Source organism: Cherax quadricarinatus, chromosome 17, assembly GCF_038502225.1.
Source record: "Cherax quadricarinatus isolate ZL_2023a chromosome 17, ASM3850222v1, whole genome shotgun sequence".
Classification (NCBI taxonomy): domain Eukaryota; kingdom Metazoa; phylum Arthropoda; class Malacostraca; order Decapoda; family Parastacidae; genus Cherax; species Cherax quadricarinatus.
Genome location: NC_091308.1, coordinates 12467031 through 12481821, shown reverse-complemented (window position 1 = coordinate 12481821; position 14791 = coordinate 12467031). Strand labels below are relative to the sequence as shown.

The 14791-nt window shown below is 41.0% G+C and overlaps 1 protein-coding gene across 6 annotated transcripts in view; it reads left to right on the top strand.

Moving 5' to 3' along the window:
- The window catches only part of Mcr (macroglobulin complement-related), a 770662-nt gene that overhangs the window by 517656 nt on the left and 238215 nt on the right, over positions 1-14791 (top strand). For all 6 annotated transcript variants that reach the window (XM_053773332.2, XM_053773333.2, XM_053773336.2 and 3 more), the window contains one exon: positions 14435-14603. In XM_053773332.2, coding sequence (XP_053629307.2) covers positions 14435-14603 — 169 coding nt within the window. The remainder of the gene's footprint in view (positions 1-14434; positions 14604-14791) is intronic.

Here is a 14791-nt window from a genome sequence, read left to right as displayed (position 1 = left end):
ATCTTTCCAACGGGATACCAAATCCTGAGGAAAGACAGAGGGAACAGGGGGGGTGGAGGAGTGGCGTTGCTGATCAAAAATCGCTGGAATTTTGATGAGCTGGAGAGAGGAGATAGCGGAGAAGAAAGTGATTATATAGTGGGAACACTTCACTCTGGAGGTCCCAAGGTGGTAATAGCAGTGATGTATAACCCACCACAGAACAGCAGGAGGCCAAGGCAAGAGTACGACGAGAGCAATAGAGCGATGGTTGACACACTGGCTAGAGTAGCCAGAAGAGCTCATGCATGCAGGGGAAAGCTCCTGATCATGGGTGACTTTAACCACAAGGAGATCGACTGGGAGAACTTGGACCCACATGGGGGCCAAGATACATGGAGGGCTAAGATGATGGAGGTGGTACTGGAGAACTTCATGTACCAACACGTAAGGGACACTACAAGAGAGAGAGGAGAGGATGAACCAGCAAGGCTGGACTTAGTATTCACCTTCAGTAGTGCAGATATCGAGGACATCACATATGAAAGACCCCTTGGGGCCAGTGACCATGTGGTTTTAAGCTTCGAATACACAGTAGAGCTACAAGTGGAGGGAGAAGCAGGAAGGCCAGGACGAATGAAGCCAAACTACAAGAAAGGGGACTACACAGGAATGAGGAACTACCTGAACGGGGTTCAGTGGGACAGAGAACTGGCAGGGAAGCCAGTTAATGAGATGATGGAATATGTAGCAACAAAATGCAAGGAGGCTGAGGAGAGGTTTGTACCCAAGGGTAACAGGAGTAATGAAAAAGCCAGGATGAGCCCATGGTTTACCCAAAGGTGCAGGGAGGCAAAAACCAAGTGTGCTAGGGAATGGAAGAAATATAGAAGGCAAAGGACCCAGGAGAATAAGGAGAACAGTCGTAGAGCCAGAAACGAATATGCACAGATAAGAAGGGAGACCCAAAGACAATATGAAAATGACATAGCAGCGAAAGCCAAATCTGACCCGAAACTGTTGTACAGCCACATCAGGAGGAAAACAACAGTCAAGGACCAGGTAATCAGGCTAAGGAAGGAAGGAGGAGAGACAACAGGAAATGACCGTGAAGTATGTGAAGAACTCAACAAGAGATTCAAAGAAGTGTTCACAGAGGAGACAGAAGGGACTCCAGAAAGACGGAGAGGTGGGGCACACCACCAAGTGCTGGACACAGTGCACACAACCGAGGAAGAAGTGAAGAGGCTTCTGAGTGAGCTAGATACCTCAAAGGCAATGGGGCCAGATAACATCTCCCCATGGGTATTGAGAGAGGGAGCAGAGGCGCTATGTGTACCCCTAACAACAATATTCAATACATCTATCGAAACAGGGAGATTGCCTGAGGCATGGAAGACAGCAAATGTAGTCCCAATCTTTAAAAAAGGAGACAGACATGAAGCATTAAACTACAGACCAGTGTCACTGACATGTATAGTATGCAAAATCATGGAGAAGATTATCAGGAGAAGAGTGGTGGAACACCTAGAAAGGAATGATCTCATCAACAGCAGCCAGCATGGTTTCAGGGACGGGAAATCCTGTGTCACAAACCTACTGGAGTTCTATGACATGGTGACAGCAGTAAGACAAGAGAGAGAGGGGTGGGTGGATTGCATTTTCTTGGACTGCAAGAAGGCGTTTGACACAGTTCCACACAAGAGATTGGTGCAAAAACTGGAGGACCAAGCAGGGATAACAGGGAAGGCACTACAATGGATCAGGGAATACTTGTCAGGAAGACAGCAGCGAGTCATGGTACGTGGCGAGGTGTCAGAGTGGGCACCTGTGACCAGCGGGGTCCCGCAGGGGTCAGTCCTAGGACCAGTGCTGTTTCTGGTATTTGTGAACGACATGACGGAAGGAATAGACTCTGAGGTGTCCCTGTTTGCAGATGACGTGAAGTTGATGAGAAGAATACACTCGATCGAAGACCAGGCAGAACTACAAAGGGATCTGGACAGGCTGCAGACCTGGTCCAGCAATTGGCTCCTGGAGTTCAATCCCACCAAGTGCAAAGTCATGAAGATTGGGGAAGGGCAAAGAAGGCCGCAGACGGAGTACAGTCTAGGGGGTCAGAGACTACAAACCTCACTCAAGGAAAAAGATCTTGGGGTGAGTATAACACCAGGCACATCTCCTGAAGCGCACATCAACCAAATAACTGCTGCAGCATATGGGCGCCTAGCAAACCTCAGAACAGCATTCCGACATCTTAATAAGGAATCGTTCAGGACCCTGTACACCGTATACGTTAGGCCCATATTGGAGTATGCGGCACCAGTTTGGAACCCACACCTAGCCAAGCACGTAAAGAAACTAGAGAAAGTGCAAAGGTTTGCAACAAGACTAGTCCCAGAGCTAAGAGGTATGTCCTACGAGGAGAGGTTAAGGGAAATCAACCTGACGACACTGGAGGACAGGAGAGATAGGGGGGACATGATAACGACATACAAAATACTGAGAGGAATTGACAAGGTGGACAAAGACAGGATGTTCCAGAGATTGGACACAGTAACAAGGGGACACAGTTGGAAGCTGAAGACACAGATGAATCACAGGGATGTTAGGAAGTATTTCTTCAGCCACAGAGTAGTCAGTAAGTGGAATAGTTTGGGAAGCGATGTAGTGGAGGCAGGATCCATACATAGCTTTAAGCAGAGGTATGATAAAGCTCACGGCTCAGGGAGAGTGACCTAGTAGCGATCAGTGAAGGGGCGGGGCCAGGAGCTCGGACTCGACCCCCGCAACCTCAACTAGGTGAGTACAACTAGGTGAGTACACACACACACACACACACACACACACACAGGAAGAGTGACCTAGTAGAGGTCAGTGAAGAGGCGGGGCCAGGAGCTGAGTCTCGACCTCTGCAACCACATTTAGGTGAGTACACACTACAGGCCTAGTATCTATCGACAAGTGCTTCTGACTGCTGGTAACTAGCGGCAACTAAAATCATTGCCTGAAGGTTGACTTTTGTGACCACGTCATCTTTACCTCTCTCCACCTTCTGTTTCGTGCATCTTGGTCACCTCTCTATTGGACCGAAGATCGCTACTGTGCAGGCGAAACGTTTCAGAAAAAAGAGATACTTGTCATAAATCTCCACTGAAGCAAAACGAATGAGAAAATCCCCGTCTTCTAACACGCTAACTCATGCACTAATTTTTTTCCCATAAATTCATAATGAAAAAAAATCTGTGAGTTTCCTCTCTCTCTCTTCAGAAATAAAAAAAATAGAAACCAAGCTTCAGACAAATAATTTACCTCCAAAACTTGGTTTAAGAAAAATCACTTCCCCCCCCCCAAAAAAAAAAACAAAAAAAAAAAGAGAGAGAGACCAGAACACAATACTTCCCAAATACTAGTTAATTCTCTTGTGTGTTGTCGAATAAATGTTTTTCACGCGATTAAGGTCAGAAATAAGTACACACAATACCTTGGCATCACAAGGGAGTCAACGCGGGACACCTTTTGTCATCACCAACAGCATCGTGTATCACACAATGTATATAACATCTAGTTAGACACGTGTGCCGCAACGCTCGGAAACTTTGTTGCGACACGTTTCGCCCGTTAGAAGTCTTTGTCAATTCATTGCATTGATAATGCTCATGGTGAGTGAATTTGTGAATTTGATCCAGGTAGTGTGAACACCACGACGGTGAAACATTGGATTTGTAAAACTCCAGGTGAGCGAAACGTTGGATTTATAAAACTTCAGGTGAGCGAAACGTTGTACAAGCATATAATTTACCCATTATGAGATCAAGACACACGTGCAACATCTGGGTATCTTTATTGTAGACGTTTTGCCATCCAGTGGCTTTATCAATACAAATTCTAGGACATAACTTGAAGACAGTAGAACTATGTACAGAAGATGAGGTAATCAGTCCCTCAACCTAGGAGTAGGTGCGAAGAGCACCATAGTCGTGGTGCTGTTCGCACCTACTCCTAGGTTGAGGGACTGATTACCTCATCTTCTGTACATAGTTCTACTGTCTTCAAGTTATGTCCTAGAATTTGTATTGATAAAGCCACTGGATGGCGAAACGTCTACAATAAAGATACCCAGATGTTGCACGTGTGTCTTGATCTCATCTTGTCGGTATTATATACCATTCGTACACATTTACCCATTAGCAAGAACATTGTGCGTCATGAAAGATCCAATATCAAAGGCATAAAAAACTAAATTCAGTTCGACAAGGACAGCTTCTGTCTCCAGTGTTGTCTTGTACTCCACTGAAGAAGCTTGTTGTGGAGGCGAAACCTCCCGCCGGTGTTGCGCGTCTCTTGGGTCCTCGACGACGATGAGCAGTGATAACGAAGAGCATCGACGACGGCGCCAAAAGCAACGACAGCAGCGACAACGAAAACGATGATAACGACAACAGCAAAAAAGACGATAACATTACAATAACGACAATAACACCAATGACGAAAGTAACAATAACGACAATAACACCAGCGAATAACGATAACGACGACATCAACGAAAACAGTAACAATAGCAACTAGGAAAACAACAGTAACGACAACAACAAGAGCATCAGCAGCAACGACAGCAACAGTAATGACAACAATAACGACAACGGAAACAGCAACAACAACGACAGTAACAAAAGCATCATCATAGACAAGTGTTCCGTCACATTCCTACTTGGTCCGCTATTATAAATCACTCGCCAATCATGAATATTTTATTAATCTAATTAGTCTCGCTGGCACAGATTTTCCGACAGGGGAGGGAGGGGGGAGGCTGGTGTGTGTGTGGGGGGGGAGGGTAACCAGGTGTTCAACGGTTGCACAAAACACTATGGAAACTAATTAGGCAATATAATTAGCGTTACATTTTTTTAGCTGCTTCTACGCCGGATTTATGGCAGTGTGGTCGACTTCATTGGAGGAGCAGCGTGGTAAACGTTTCTCCTACCGTGTAGGTGAAACGTTTCGGAATAGATGCCTAACTGTTGCCTTATGAGTCTTACTTACCAACCTATCGGTATTGTATGTCATTTTGATATTCCCACTAGCCCATGCTAGACAGGGCCTTCTCAAACCATACCTCCGCCGTTCATATCTTTGGTTAATCTGCTTTTTAAAAGCTACCCAGAATACTCAATAGATGGCTCCACACGTCTGCATCTCTGTTGTTAAACCAGTACTTTAATATATCCCTCAGAGATCAATATTTAACCAGATTGAATTCATTATTTCAAGCTTTGTCTTCGTTATTTATGTCTTTCACTTGAATAATTTAACCTTCTCTCTTTCCATAAAGTGCATTTTTTTGTGGAAAATATTCTATATCCCACTGATAAATTTTGTCATCCATCTTTGTATATTTTCCACTGCATATAAATCCATTTTAAATCCATTTAAAACCATTAATTTAATATCTGTTTTGAGCTGCAAAATCCAAATGAGGCTTTGACAATGATTAACAATGTGTGCAGTGCACCTGATGTGTGAGGCGACCTGAGCCTCACTGGAAAATTCGATGTTAGTGACAAGAGGCTCCCAAATATCAACTATGGTCTCGCTAACTTGCCAATGGACACGCCATCGACCTCCTACGCACGGTGATCACTGTCAATGCAAACTGACCTGTGCCTTGCAGAAATTTTGTGGACTTGATTGAGCTTTGCGATCGCTAAACCTGCTTTATCTCCGAAGGTAAACAAATGCAAACAGTGATCTTGCCCATTTCGAGCATGGAGGACTTGAAATCCAGCTTCCTTGTGTCCACCATATGGTTGGTCATTGTACCCGAAGATCTGGACGTGCGTATCCTCAGTTAGGAAGAAACAGTTTTAAGCAGTCTACCTAATGTTATTATGGGTATATGTAGTTTTGTCGTTTAAAGCGTCAGGTTCTGAGCTATTGGATGCGGTGAGCTGCCAACTTGGGTTCGAGTTCTGCTGACTGAGAGATTTCTTGGTATATGTATTATATATATATATATATATATATATATATATATATATATATATATATATATATATATATATATATATATATATATATGTATATATATATATCGTGTGTGTTTAATACACGAAATGGGTACAGTGCACAGCATAGAGTTGCGAGACGAAGTAACAGGGACTCGTAAATATCCATCACAACACATCAGAACATAAATAGTTTTCTCAGAAGCAGAAGACAAATGATTACAAAGATCTCTCTTAACTTTCTTACCGCCGAGGTTCGGAGAAAATAAAAGTCTCATCCCCATCCCATGGCAGCATCAGAGGTTCACACAGATGTGTTAGCGCTGGAGATTCCGGAGGTAACACATCCCGGTAGGATGATTTAGAGGTTGGTAAAGAGCTGGTGAAGAGCTCGTGGTCCAAGAAATGGAACTACCCGCCTCCTTCCTTGCATCAAATGTGATGAACTCTCATTCTTCAATTGTTGAAATACACATACAAGTTTAGCGCTTCCCCTTGAATATACTGCTACTTCTGAAACGACAACCAAGCACCACCACTACTACGACTACTACTACTATTACCACTACTGCTACTATTACCACCACTGTTACTATTACCACTACTGCTACTATTACCACTACTGCTACTATTACCACTACTGCTACTATTATCACTACTGCTACTATTATCACTACTGCTACTATTATCACTATTGTTACTATTACCACTACTGCTACTATTACCACTACTGTTACTATTACCACTACTGCTACTATTACCACTACTGCTACTATTACCACTACTGTTACTATTACCACTACTGCTACTATTATCACTACTGCTACTATTATCACTATTGTTACTATTACCACTACTGCTACTATTACCACTACTGTTACTGTTACCACTATTGTTACTATTACCACTACTGTTACTATTACCACTACTGCTACTATTACCACTACTGCTACTATTACCACTACTGCTACTATTACCACTACTGCTACTATTACCACTACTGTTACTATTACCACTACTGCTACTATTACCACTACTGTTACTATTACCACTACTGTTACTATTACCACTACTGTTACTATTACCACTACTGTTACTATTACCACTACTGCTACTATTACCACTACTGCTATTACCACTACTACTATTACCACTATTACCACTACTACTATTACCACTACTGTTACTCTTCTTCCTGTTGCCACTCCCTGCTGCTACTGCTATTGCCACTGCTACTGTCCACTACTACTGCTATTGCCACTACTGCCACTGTTGCCACTACTGCCACTGTGCCACTCTGCCACTGTGCCACTGCTACTAGCTCCACTTACCTGCTACTGCCACTGCTTCTGTTGAACAGGAACTGCTATTGCCACTGCTACTGTACCAGCTGCTACTGTACCACTACTGCTGTTGCCACTGCTACTGTACCACCACCACTACTGCTACCTTACCTGCCACTGCTACTGTTGCCACTGCTGCTATTGCCACCACTGCTGCTGTGCCACTGCTGCTGTGCCACTACTGCTACTGCTACTGCTGCTACTGCCTTACTGCTGCTGCTATCGCTGCTCACTGCTACTTATTGCCATTGCTATTGTGCCACTACTGCTTCTGTGCCACTGCTACTGTACTGCTATTTGCCACTGCTGCTGCTTATTGCCACTGCCCTGCTATTGCCTGCTACTGTTGCCACTGCTTCTGCTATTGCCACTGCCACTGCTGTTGCCACTGCTACTGTGCCACACTACTGTTGCCACTGCTTCTGCTGTTGCCACTGCTTCTGTTGCCACTGCTACTGCTGTTGCCACTGCTGCTACTATTGCCACTGCTTCTGTACCACTGCTGCTGCTCTTGCCACTACTACTATTGCTGCTGCTGCTGTTACTGCTACTGCTAATGTAGTAATATGGATGTGGATAATAGAATGACAGTGAGGATGAGACAAAGTAAGGACTGAGCAAAAAGGGCTAAGGACAGAATTAGAGGCTTGGACAGAGCAAGTGGACAGAAACAAAGTAAGACGGAGGAAACAAAGTAAGACAGAAACAAAAGTGAGGCAGAAACAAAAGTGGAAGACAGAAACAAAGTAAGTGGACAGAAACAAAGTGGGAGACGAAACAAAAGTAAGACGAAACAAAAGTAAGACGAAACAAAAGTAAGACGAAACAAAAGTAAGACGAAACAAAAGTAAGACGAAACAAAAGTAAGACGAAACAAAAGTAAGACGAAACAAAAGTAAGACGAAACAAAAGTAAGGCGAAACAAAAGTAAGACGAAACAAAAGTAAGACGAAACAAAAGTAAGGTGAAACAAAAGTAAGACGAAACAAAACTAAGACGAAACAAAACTAAGACGAAACAAAAGTAAGACGAAAGAAAAGTAAGACGAAAGAAAAGTAAGGCGAAACAAAAGTAAGGCGAAACAAAAGTTGAAACAAAAGTAAGGTGAAACAAAAGTAAGGTGAAACAAAAGTAAAGTGAAACAAAATTAAGGTGAAACAAAAGTAAGGCGAACCAAATGTAAGACGAAACAAAAGTAAGACGAAACAAAAGTAAGGCGAAACAAAATTAAGTTGAAACAAAATTAAGGTGAAACAAAAGTAAGGTGAAACAAAAGTAAGACGAAAGAAAAGTAAGACGAAAGAAAAGTAAGGCGAAACAAAAGTAAGACGAAACAAAAGTAAGACGAAACAAAAGTAAGGCGAAACAAAAGTAAGGCGAAACAAAAGTAAGGCCAAACAAAAGTAAGGCAAAACAAAAGTAAGGCCAAACAAAAGACGAAACAAAAGTAAGGCGAAACAAAAGTAAGGTGAAACAAAAGTAAGGTGAAACAAAAGTAAGGTGAAACAAAAGTAAGGTGAAACAAAAGTAAGGTGAAACAAAAGTAAGGCGAAACAAAAGTAAGGCGAAACAAAAGTAAGGTGAAACAAAAGTAAGGTGAAACAAAAGTAAGGTGAAACAAAAGTAAGGTGAAACAAAAGTAAGGTGAAACAAAAGTAAGGCAAAACAAAAGTAAGGCCAAACAAAAGTAAGGCCAAACAAAAGTAAGGCGAAAGAAAAGTAAGGTGAAACAAAAGTAAGGTGAAACAAAAGACGAAACAAAAGTAAGGTGAAACAAAAGTAAGGTGAAACAAAAGACGAAACAAAAGTAAGGTGAAACAAAAGTAAGGCGAAACAAAAGTAAGGCGAAACAAAAGTAAGGCGAAACAAAAGTTGAAACAAAAGTAAGGTGAAACAAAAGTAAGGTGAAACAAAAGTAAGGCGAAACAAAAGTTGAAACAAAAGTAAGGTGAAACAAAAGTAAGGTGAAACAAAAGTAAAGTGAAACAAAATTAAGGTGAAACAAAAGTAAGGCGAACCAAATGTAAGACGAAACAAAAGTAAGACGAAACAAAAGTAAGGCGAAACAAAATTAAGGTGAAACAAAATTAAGGTGAAACAAAAGTAAGGTGAAACAAAAGTAAGACGAAACAAAAGTAAGACGAAAAAAAAGTAAGGCGAAACAAAAGTAAGGTGAAACAAAAGTAAGACGAAACAAAAGTAAGGCGAAACAAAAGTAAGGCGAAACGAAAGTAAGGTGAAACAAAAGTAAGGTGAAACAAAAGTAAGGTGAAACAAAAGTAAGACGAAACAAAAGTAAGGCGAAACAAAAGTAAGGCTAAACAAAAGTAAGGTGAAACAAAAGTAAGTTGAAACAAAAGTAAGGTGAAACAAAAGTAAGGTGAAACAAAAGTAAGGTGAAACAAAAGTAAGGCAAAACAAAAGTAAGACGAAACAAAAGTAAGGCGAAACAAAAGTAAGGCGAAACAAAAGTAAGGTGAAACAAAAGTAAGGTGAAACAAAAGTAAGGTGAAACAAAAGTAAGGTGAAACAAAAGTAAGGTGAAACAAAAGTAAGGTGAAACAAAAGTAAGGCGAAACAAAAGTAAGGCGAAACAAAAGTAAGGTGAAACAAAAGTAAGGCGAAACAAAAGTAAGGTGAAACAAAAGTAAGGTGAAACAAAAGTAAGGTGAAACAAAAGTAAGGTGAAACAAAAGTAAGGCGAAACAAAAGCAAGGCGAAACAAAAGCAAGGCGAAACAAAAGCAAGGCGAAACAAAAGTAAGACGAAACAAAAGTAAGGCGAAACAAAAGTAAGGTGAAACAAAATAAGGTGAAACAAAAGTAAGGTGAAACAAAAGTAAGGTGAAACAAAAGTAAGGTGAAACAAAAGTAAGGTGAAACAAAAGTAAGGTGAAACAAAAGTAAGGTGAAACAAGGTGCAAAAAGAAGATATAGTAGAACAATTCAGATTATATTTGGTTTATGATGTTAAGATCCTGAAGAACTTCACAAAGTTGTGGAAAGTTTAAAAAAAGATCACCAGTGTCTGTATGTTATTTTATGTCAAGAAATTATAAAAGAATTCTTAAATGCAAAATTTAATACACGTAATGGAGGGATTTTTTTTTTAATCGGTGCTACTCATTCGGGTAGGCGGGTATGGGTATCGTATATTATCCTTGTGGTATCGTATATTATCCTTGTGGTATCGTATATTATCCTTGTGGTATCGTATATTATCCTTGTGGTATCGTATATTATCCTTGTGGTATATATTATCCTTGTGGTATCGTATATTATCCTTGTGGTATCGTTATCCTTGTGGTATCATATATTATCCTTGTGGTATCATATATTATCCTTGTGGTATCATATATTATCCTTGTGGTATCGTATATTATCCTTGTGGTATCGTTATCCTTGTGGTATCATATATTATCCTTGTGGTATCGTATATTATCCTTGTGGTATCGTTATCCTTGTGGTATCATATATTATCCTTGTGGTATCATATATTATCCTTGTGGTATCGTTATCCTTGTGGTATCATATATTATCCTTGTGGTATCGTATATTATCCTTGTGGTATCGTTATCCTTGTGGTATCATATATTATCCTTGTGGTATCGTATATTATCCTTGTGGTATCATTATCCATGTGGTATCATATATTATCCTTGTGGTATCATTATCCTTGTGGTATCATATATTATCCTTGTGGTATCATTATCCTTGTGGTATCATATATTATCCTTGTGGTATCATTATCCTTGTGGTATCGTATATTATCCTTATGGTATCATTATCCTTGTGCTATCATATATTATCCTTGTGGTATCATTATCCTTGTGGTATCATATATTATCCTTATGGTATCGAAAACAAGGATCACGTTCTCCTAACCTTGAATATGCCAGCAATCACTAGCGTACTACCTGGGGGGGTATTCCGGGGATCAACGCCCCCGCGGCCCGGTCCATGACCAGGCCTCCTGGTGGATCATGGCCTCATCAACTAGGCTGTTACTGCTGGCCACCCGTAGTCCAACGTACGAACCACAGCCCGGGTGATCCGTCACCGACTTTAGGTATCTGTCCAGTTCCCTCTTGGTAATTCCCCTTATAGTTGGTGGGAAGCTGTTGAACAGTCTCGGGCCCCCGACATTTAGTGTGTTTTCTGTTAGTGTATTAATGGCGCCCCTACTTTTCATTAAGGGTATGTTGCATCGCCTGCTAAGTCTTTTGCTTTCGTAGGGAGTTATTTCTGTGTGCAGATTAGAGACTAGTCCCTCCAGGATATTCAAGGTGTAGATTATCATGCATCTCTCGCCTACGCTCCAGTGAGTACAAGTCAAGTGCTTCCAAGCATTCCCAGTAGTTAAGGTGTTTGCTGGTGCTATGTATCAGGATACATAGCACCGGTATACTAGTGGTTGCTTAATCCCTGAGTCTCAGCACAGTCTTCTAGTGATTGCTAACCACAAGTATAAAACATCACTGAGTGTTTACCACTACCTACGGTATTCCGGTAAGTGGTACTCACCATAAGTCAGTGTTGCTTAATCACTGAGTGGGTCATAACCCGACTAACACCTGCGTCAGGAGACACTTTCTCCTCCTAATAAACAAAAAACTCATTAATATGCATTATGCACATTGAAGGAACTCTCGAGTTGCATATAAATATTCGCAGCCTCAGTCTTTCCCAAAACGTTGAACCCAGAACTAAGAGAAGGTCGGCCAGGCGCGCGCACACACACACACACACACACACACACACACACACACACACACACACACACACACACACACACACACACTCACACTCACACTCACACTCACACACTCACACTCACACTCACACTATCTCTCTTTAGACAGAGTTCATTTTTTCGGGCTAAGAAATTCTATACTTCCTCTTCACATTTTACAACATTGCGCAAGCAAAACTTTATGGTGTGCTGTATCATCCTTCAGGATGTCACCCACAACAGGCCACTAACACCGAGGTACCGTCGTTAAATTCATCAGGATGTGTCCTCCTTTCCTCAGGATGACTGAGTCTGCTGTAAGAATTTTTGTTGTTTTGACGGGTTACTATCCTTTGGTTTTCTGATCGGATATATTGACCGGCGGTCAGTGATTTCCCGGTGCATAGATGACGGTACCCTTGAGTTACCTGCTTAAAATATCATGTTGGATTTTGCACTACGAATTGTCATTATATCTTGTTCAAATTACAGTTATACACCAGATGTATTTCGGTAGCTGCTCGATCTGAGGAAGGTATCCCCATATTCCATAACCCCAGTCCCCTGTGCCTCACTGCACGCGACTGGAATAGTGCAGTGTGGCGTAAATTGATACTGCAGGTAAATATTTGCGTTGAAGATCTGAAGGGAGTCAGAAGAGACATTGACAAGTCATCACAGGGAAACTAACATCCAAATTTCTTCAATAAAAGTGGCAGATTGGGACATGCACAGCAAAATTTGAATTCAAACCTTTCCAGGAGACCAAGGACACCAGTATCCTAAATTACACAAGATCATTAAGCTTGCAGCCGTTCAGAAGCTACATTATCAAGTTATCTTTATAGAAGAGATGAAACTAATCAGATCCAACATAGAAATTATCGCATGAAAAACAGTCATTAAATTTATCCACTTCCTTCCAAAATACCAAACTGGAACCTACATGGCCAATATCATACCAAATATATTTCTAAGTAAGACTGACCAATTTTTAAGGAAGGTTTTCGTACCGTAAGTAAGTTTTATGTAAGCTTGGTGTACATAATATATAATTTTTTAACGATAGAATTGAGGGCATATAGATGTTAAAGGTATATTAAAATACATTAAGTTGGTTTAACCGAGAATAAGAAAATAGTTAAACACTGTGACTTATCTCTGTTCAGAAAAGATATCTTTAAGTCACTTTACTGAAACCACTTTAGTAATTAATGAAATTGGGCACATAATAACTTAAGTCATTGTAACTTCAAGAGATTGTTTACTTCGGGGAAAACACATCAGCACTGAAAGTTTGAAGCTGAGCCAAAGATGCATTTCCCAGTTACTGCACAGAATCCAAAAAACTTTTGGAAATTTGAAACCGATTGGATGAGTGAAATAAAATTGAAAAGTTGAGGGAAAAATAAAACAAAGGGAAAAATCGGGGAACTTTATAAATCTTCCTCCTTCGTGGACACATTATAGTAATATATTTTTATTCTTTTTCTTAGTTTAAATACTAAACTCATTCACTGGGCAACTGTAAAAAAAAAGATTTAGGCACTGCAATTTTGTGAAGGCGATGTTTTGCCTGTGGAATTGAAAACGATGGTCAGACCTCTGACACCTTTGGCCGAGGGAAGTATCAGAGTCATCTATTCCGTTTAATTAGGATTTAATACTTAGCTGTATGTAAAAAGAAGTGTCAAACCCCTATCCTCGCCCCACACACACACACACACACACACACACACACACACACACACACACACACACACACACACACACACACACACACACACACACACACATACACACACACATACACACACACACACACACACAATAGCCACAAAAATCAGTACATGGGAAGAACGTACCGAAAAGATGTTTTACCTTATTTGTTTTAAGGCTGTCTTACCTGGCTTTTATGATTAAATTACTGTGTTTTACCCTTGTGGCTTACTGAAATCCTTCTGAAATAATTTATTCATAAGAAAAATCTTAATTAAGCTTATTACCCTAAAGCTGAGTCAACACATCATGTACTGCTAGGTGAACCGAACAGCAGGAGTAAGAAAAGCTTTGCCTATTCCTCTTGCCTTGCCTGTTAACCTTCCAGGATCTTTAGATTATGAAAAAAAAATGCTCTCTCTCTCTCTCTCTCTCTCCAAGAACACTATATTACCCACCTTTTAGAATTAAAAGCGTCTATAAAGTCACACGTTAGCAAAATATTTTTCTTTTATTTTCCCTTAAGCCTAAGAATCAAATCATTTAAGCTAGCAAAATATTAAAAGTTTTTCTCTCCAGATAACGAGAATTTTCATATTTTCCTCATATTTTCCACGGTTTCCCCTCCACTAATGACGTGTCTCCGTGTCCGTGCAGGTACCCCCCGGCAGCACCAACGGCAAGTACCGACTTCGTCTGGAGGGGAACGAGATCGGTGGTCTGACAGGGTCTTCCTTCATCAACGAGACAGTGCTGGTGTTCAGCACCCGGGGAGCCACAGTACTTGTCCAGACGGATAAATCCATCTACAAGCAGGGAGACACGGGTGAGTGGGGGAGGGGAGGTGGGTGTCTAACTGTGGGAGTCTAACTGTGGGAGTGGGTGGACATGTTTCCATTTATAAGAGTTTAACTGTGGTCCTCAAATAAAGTTCACAGTGTATATATGCGTGTATTCGTATATATGTGTGTATAATTATTTCACAGGGTATATATTGTGGCAACGTTTCGCTCT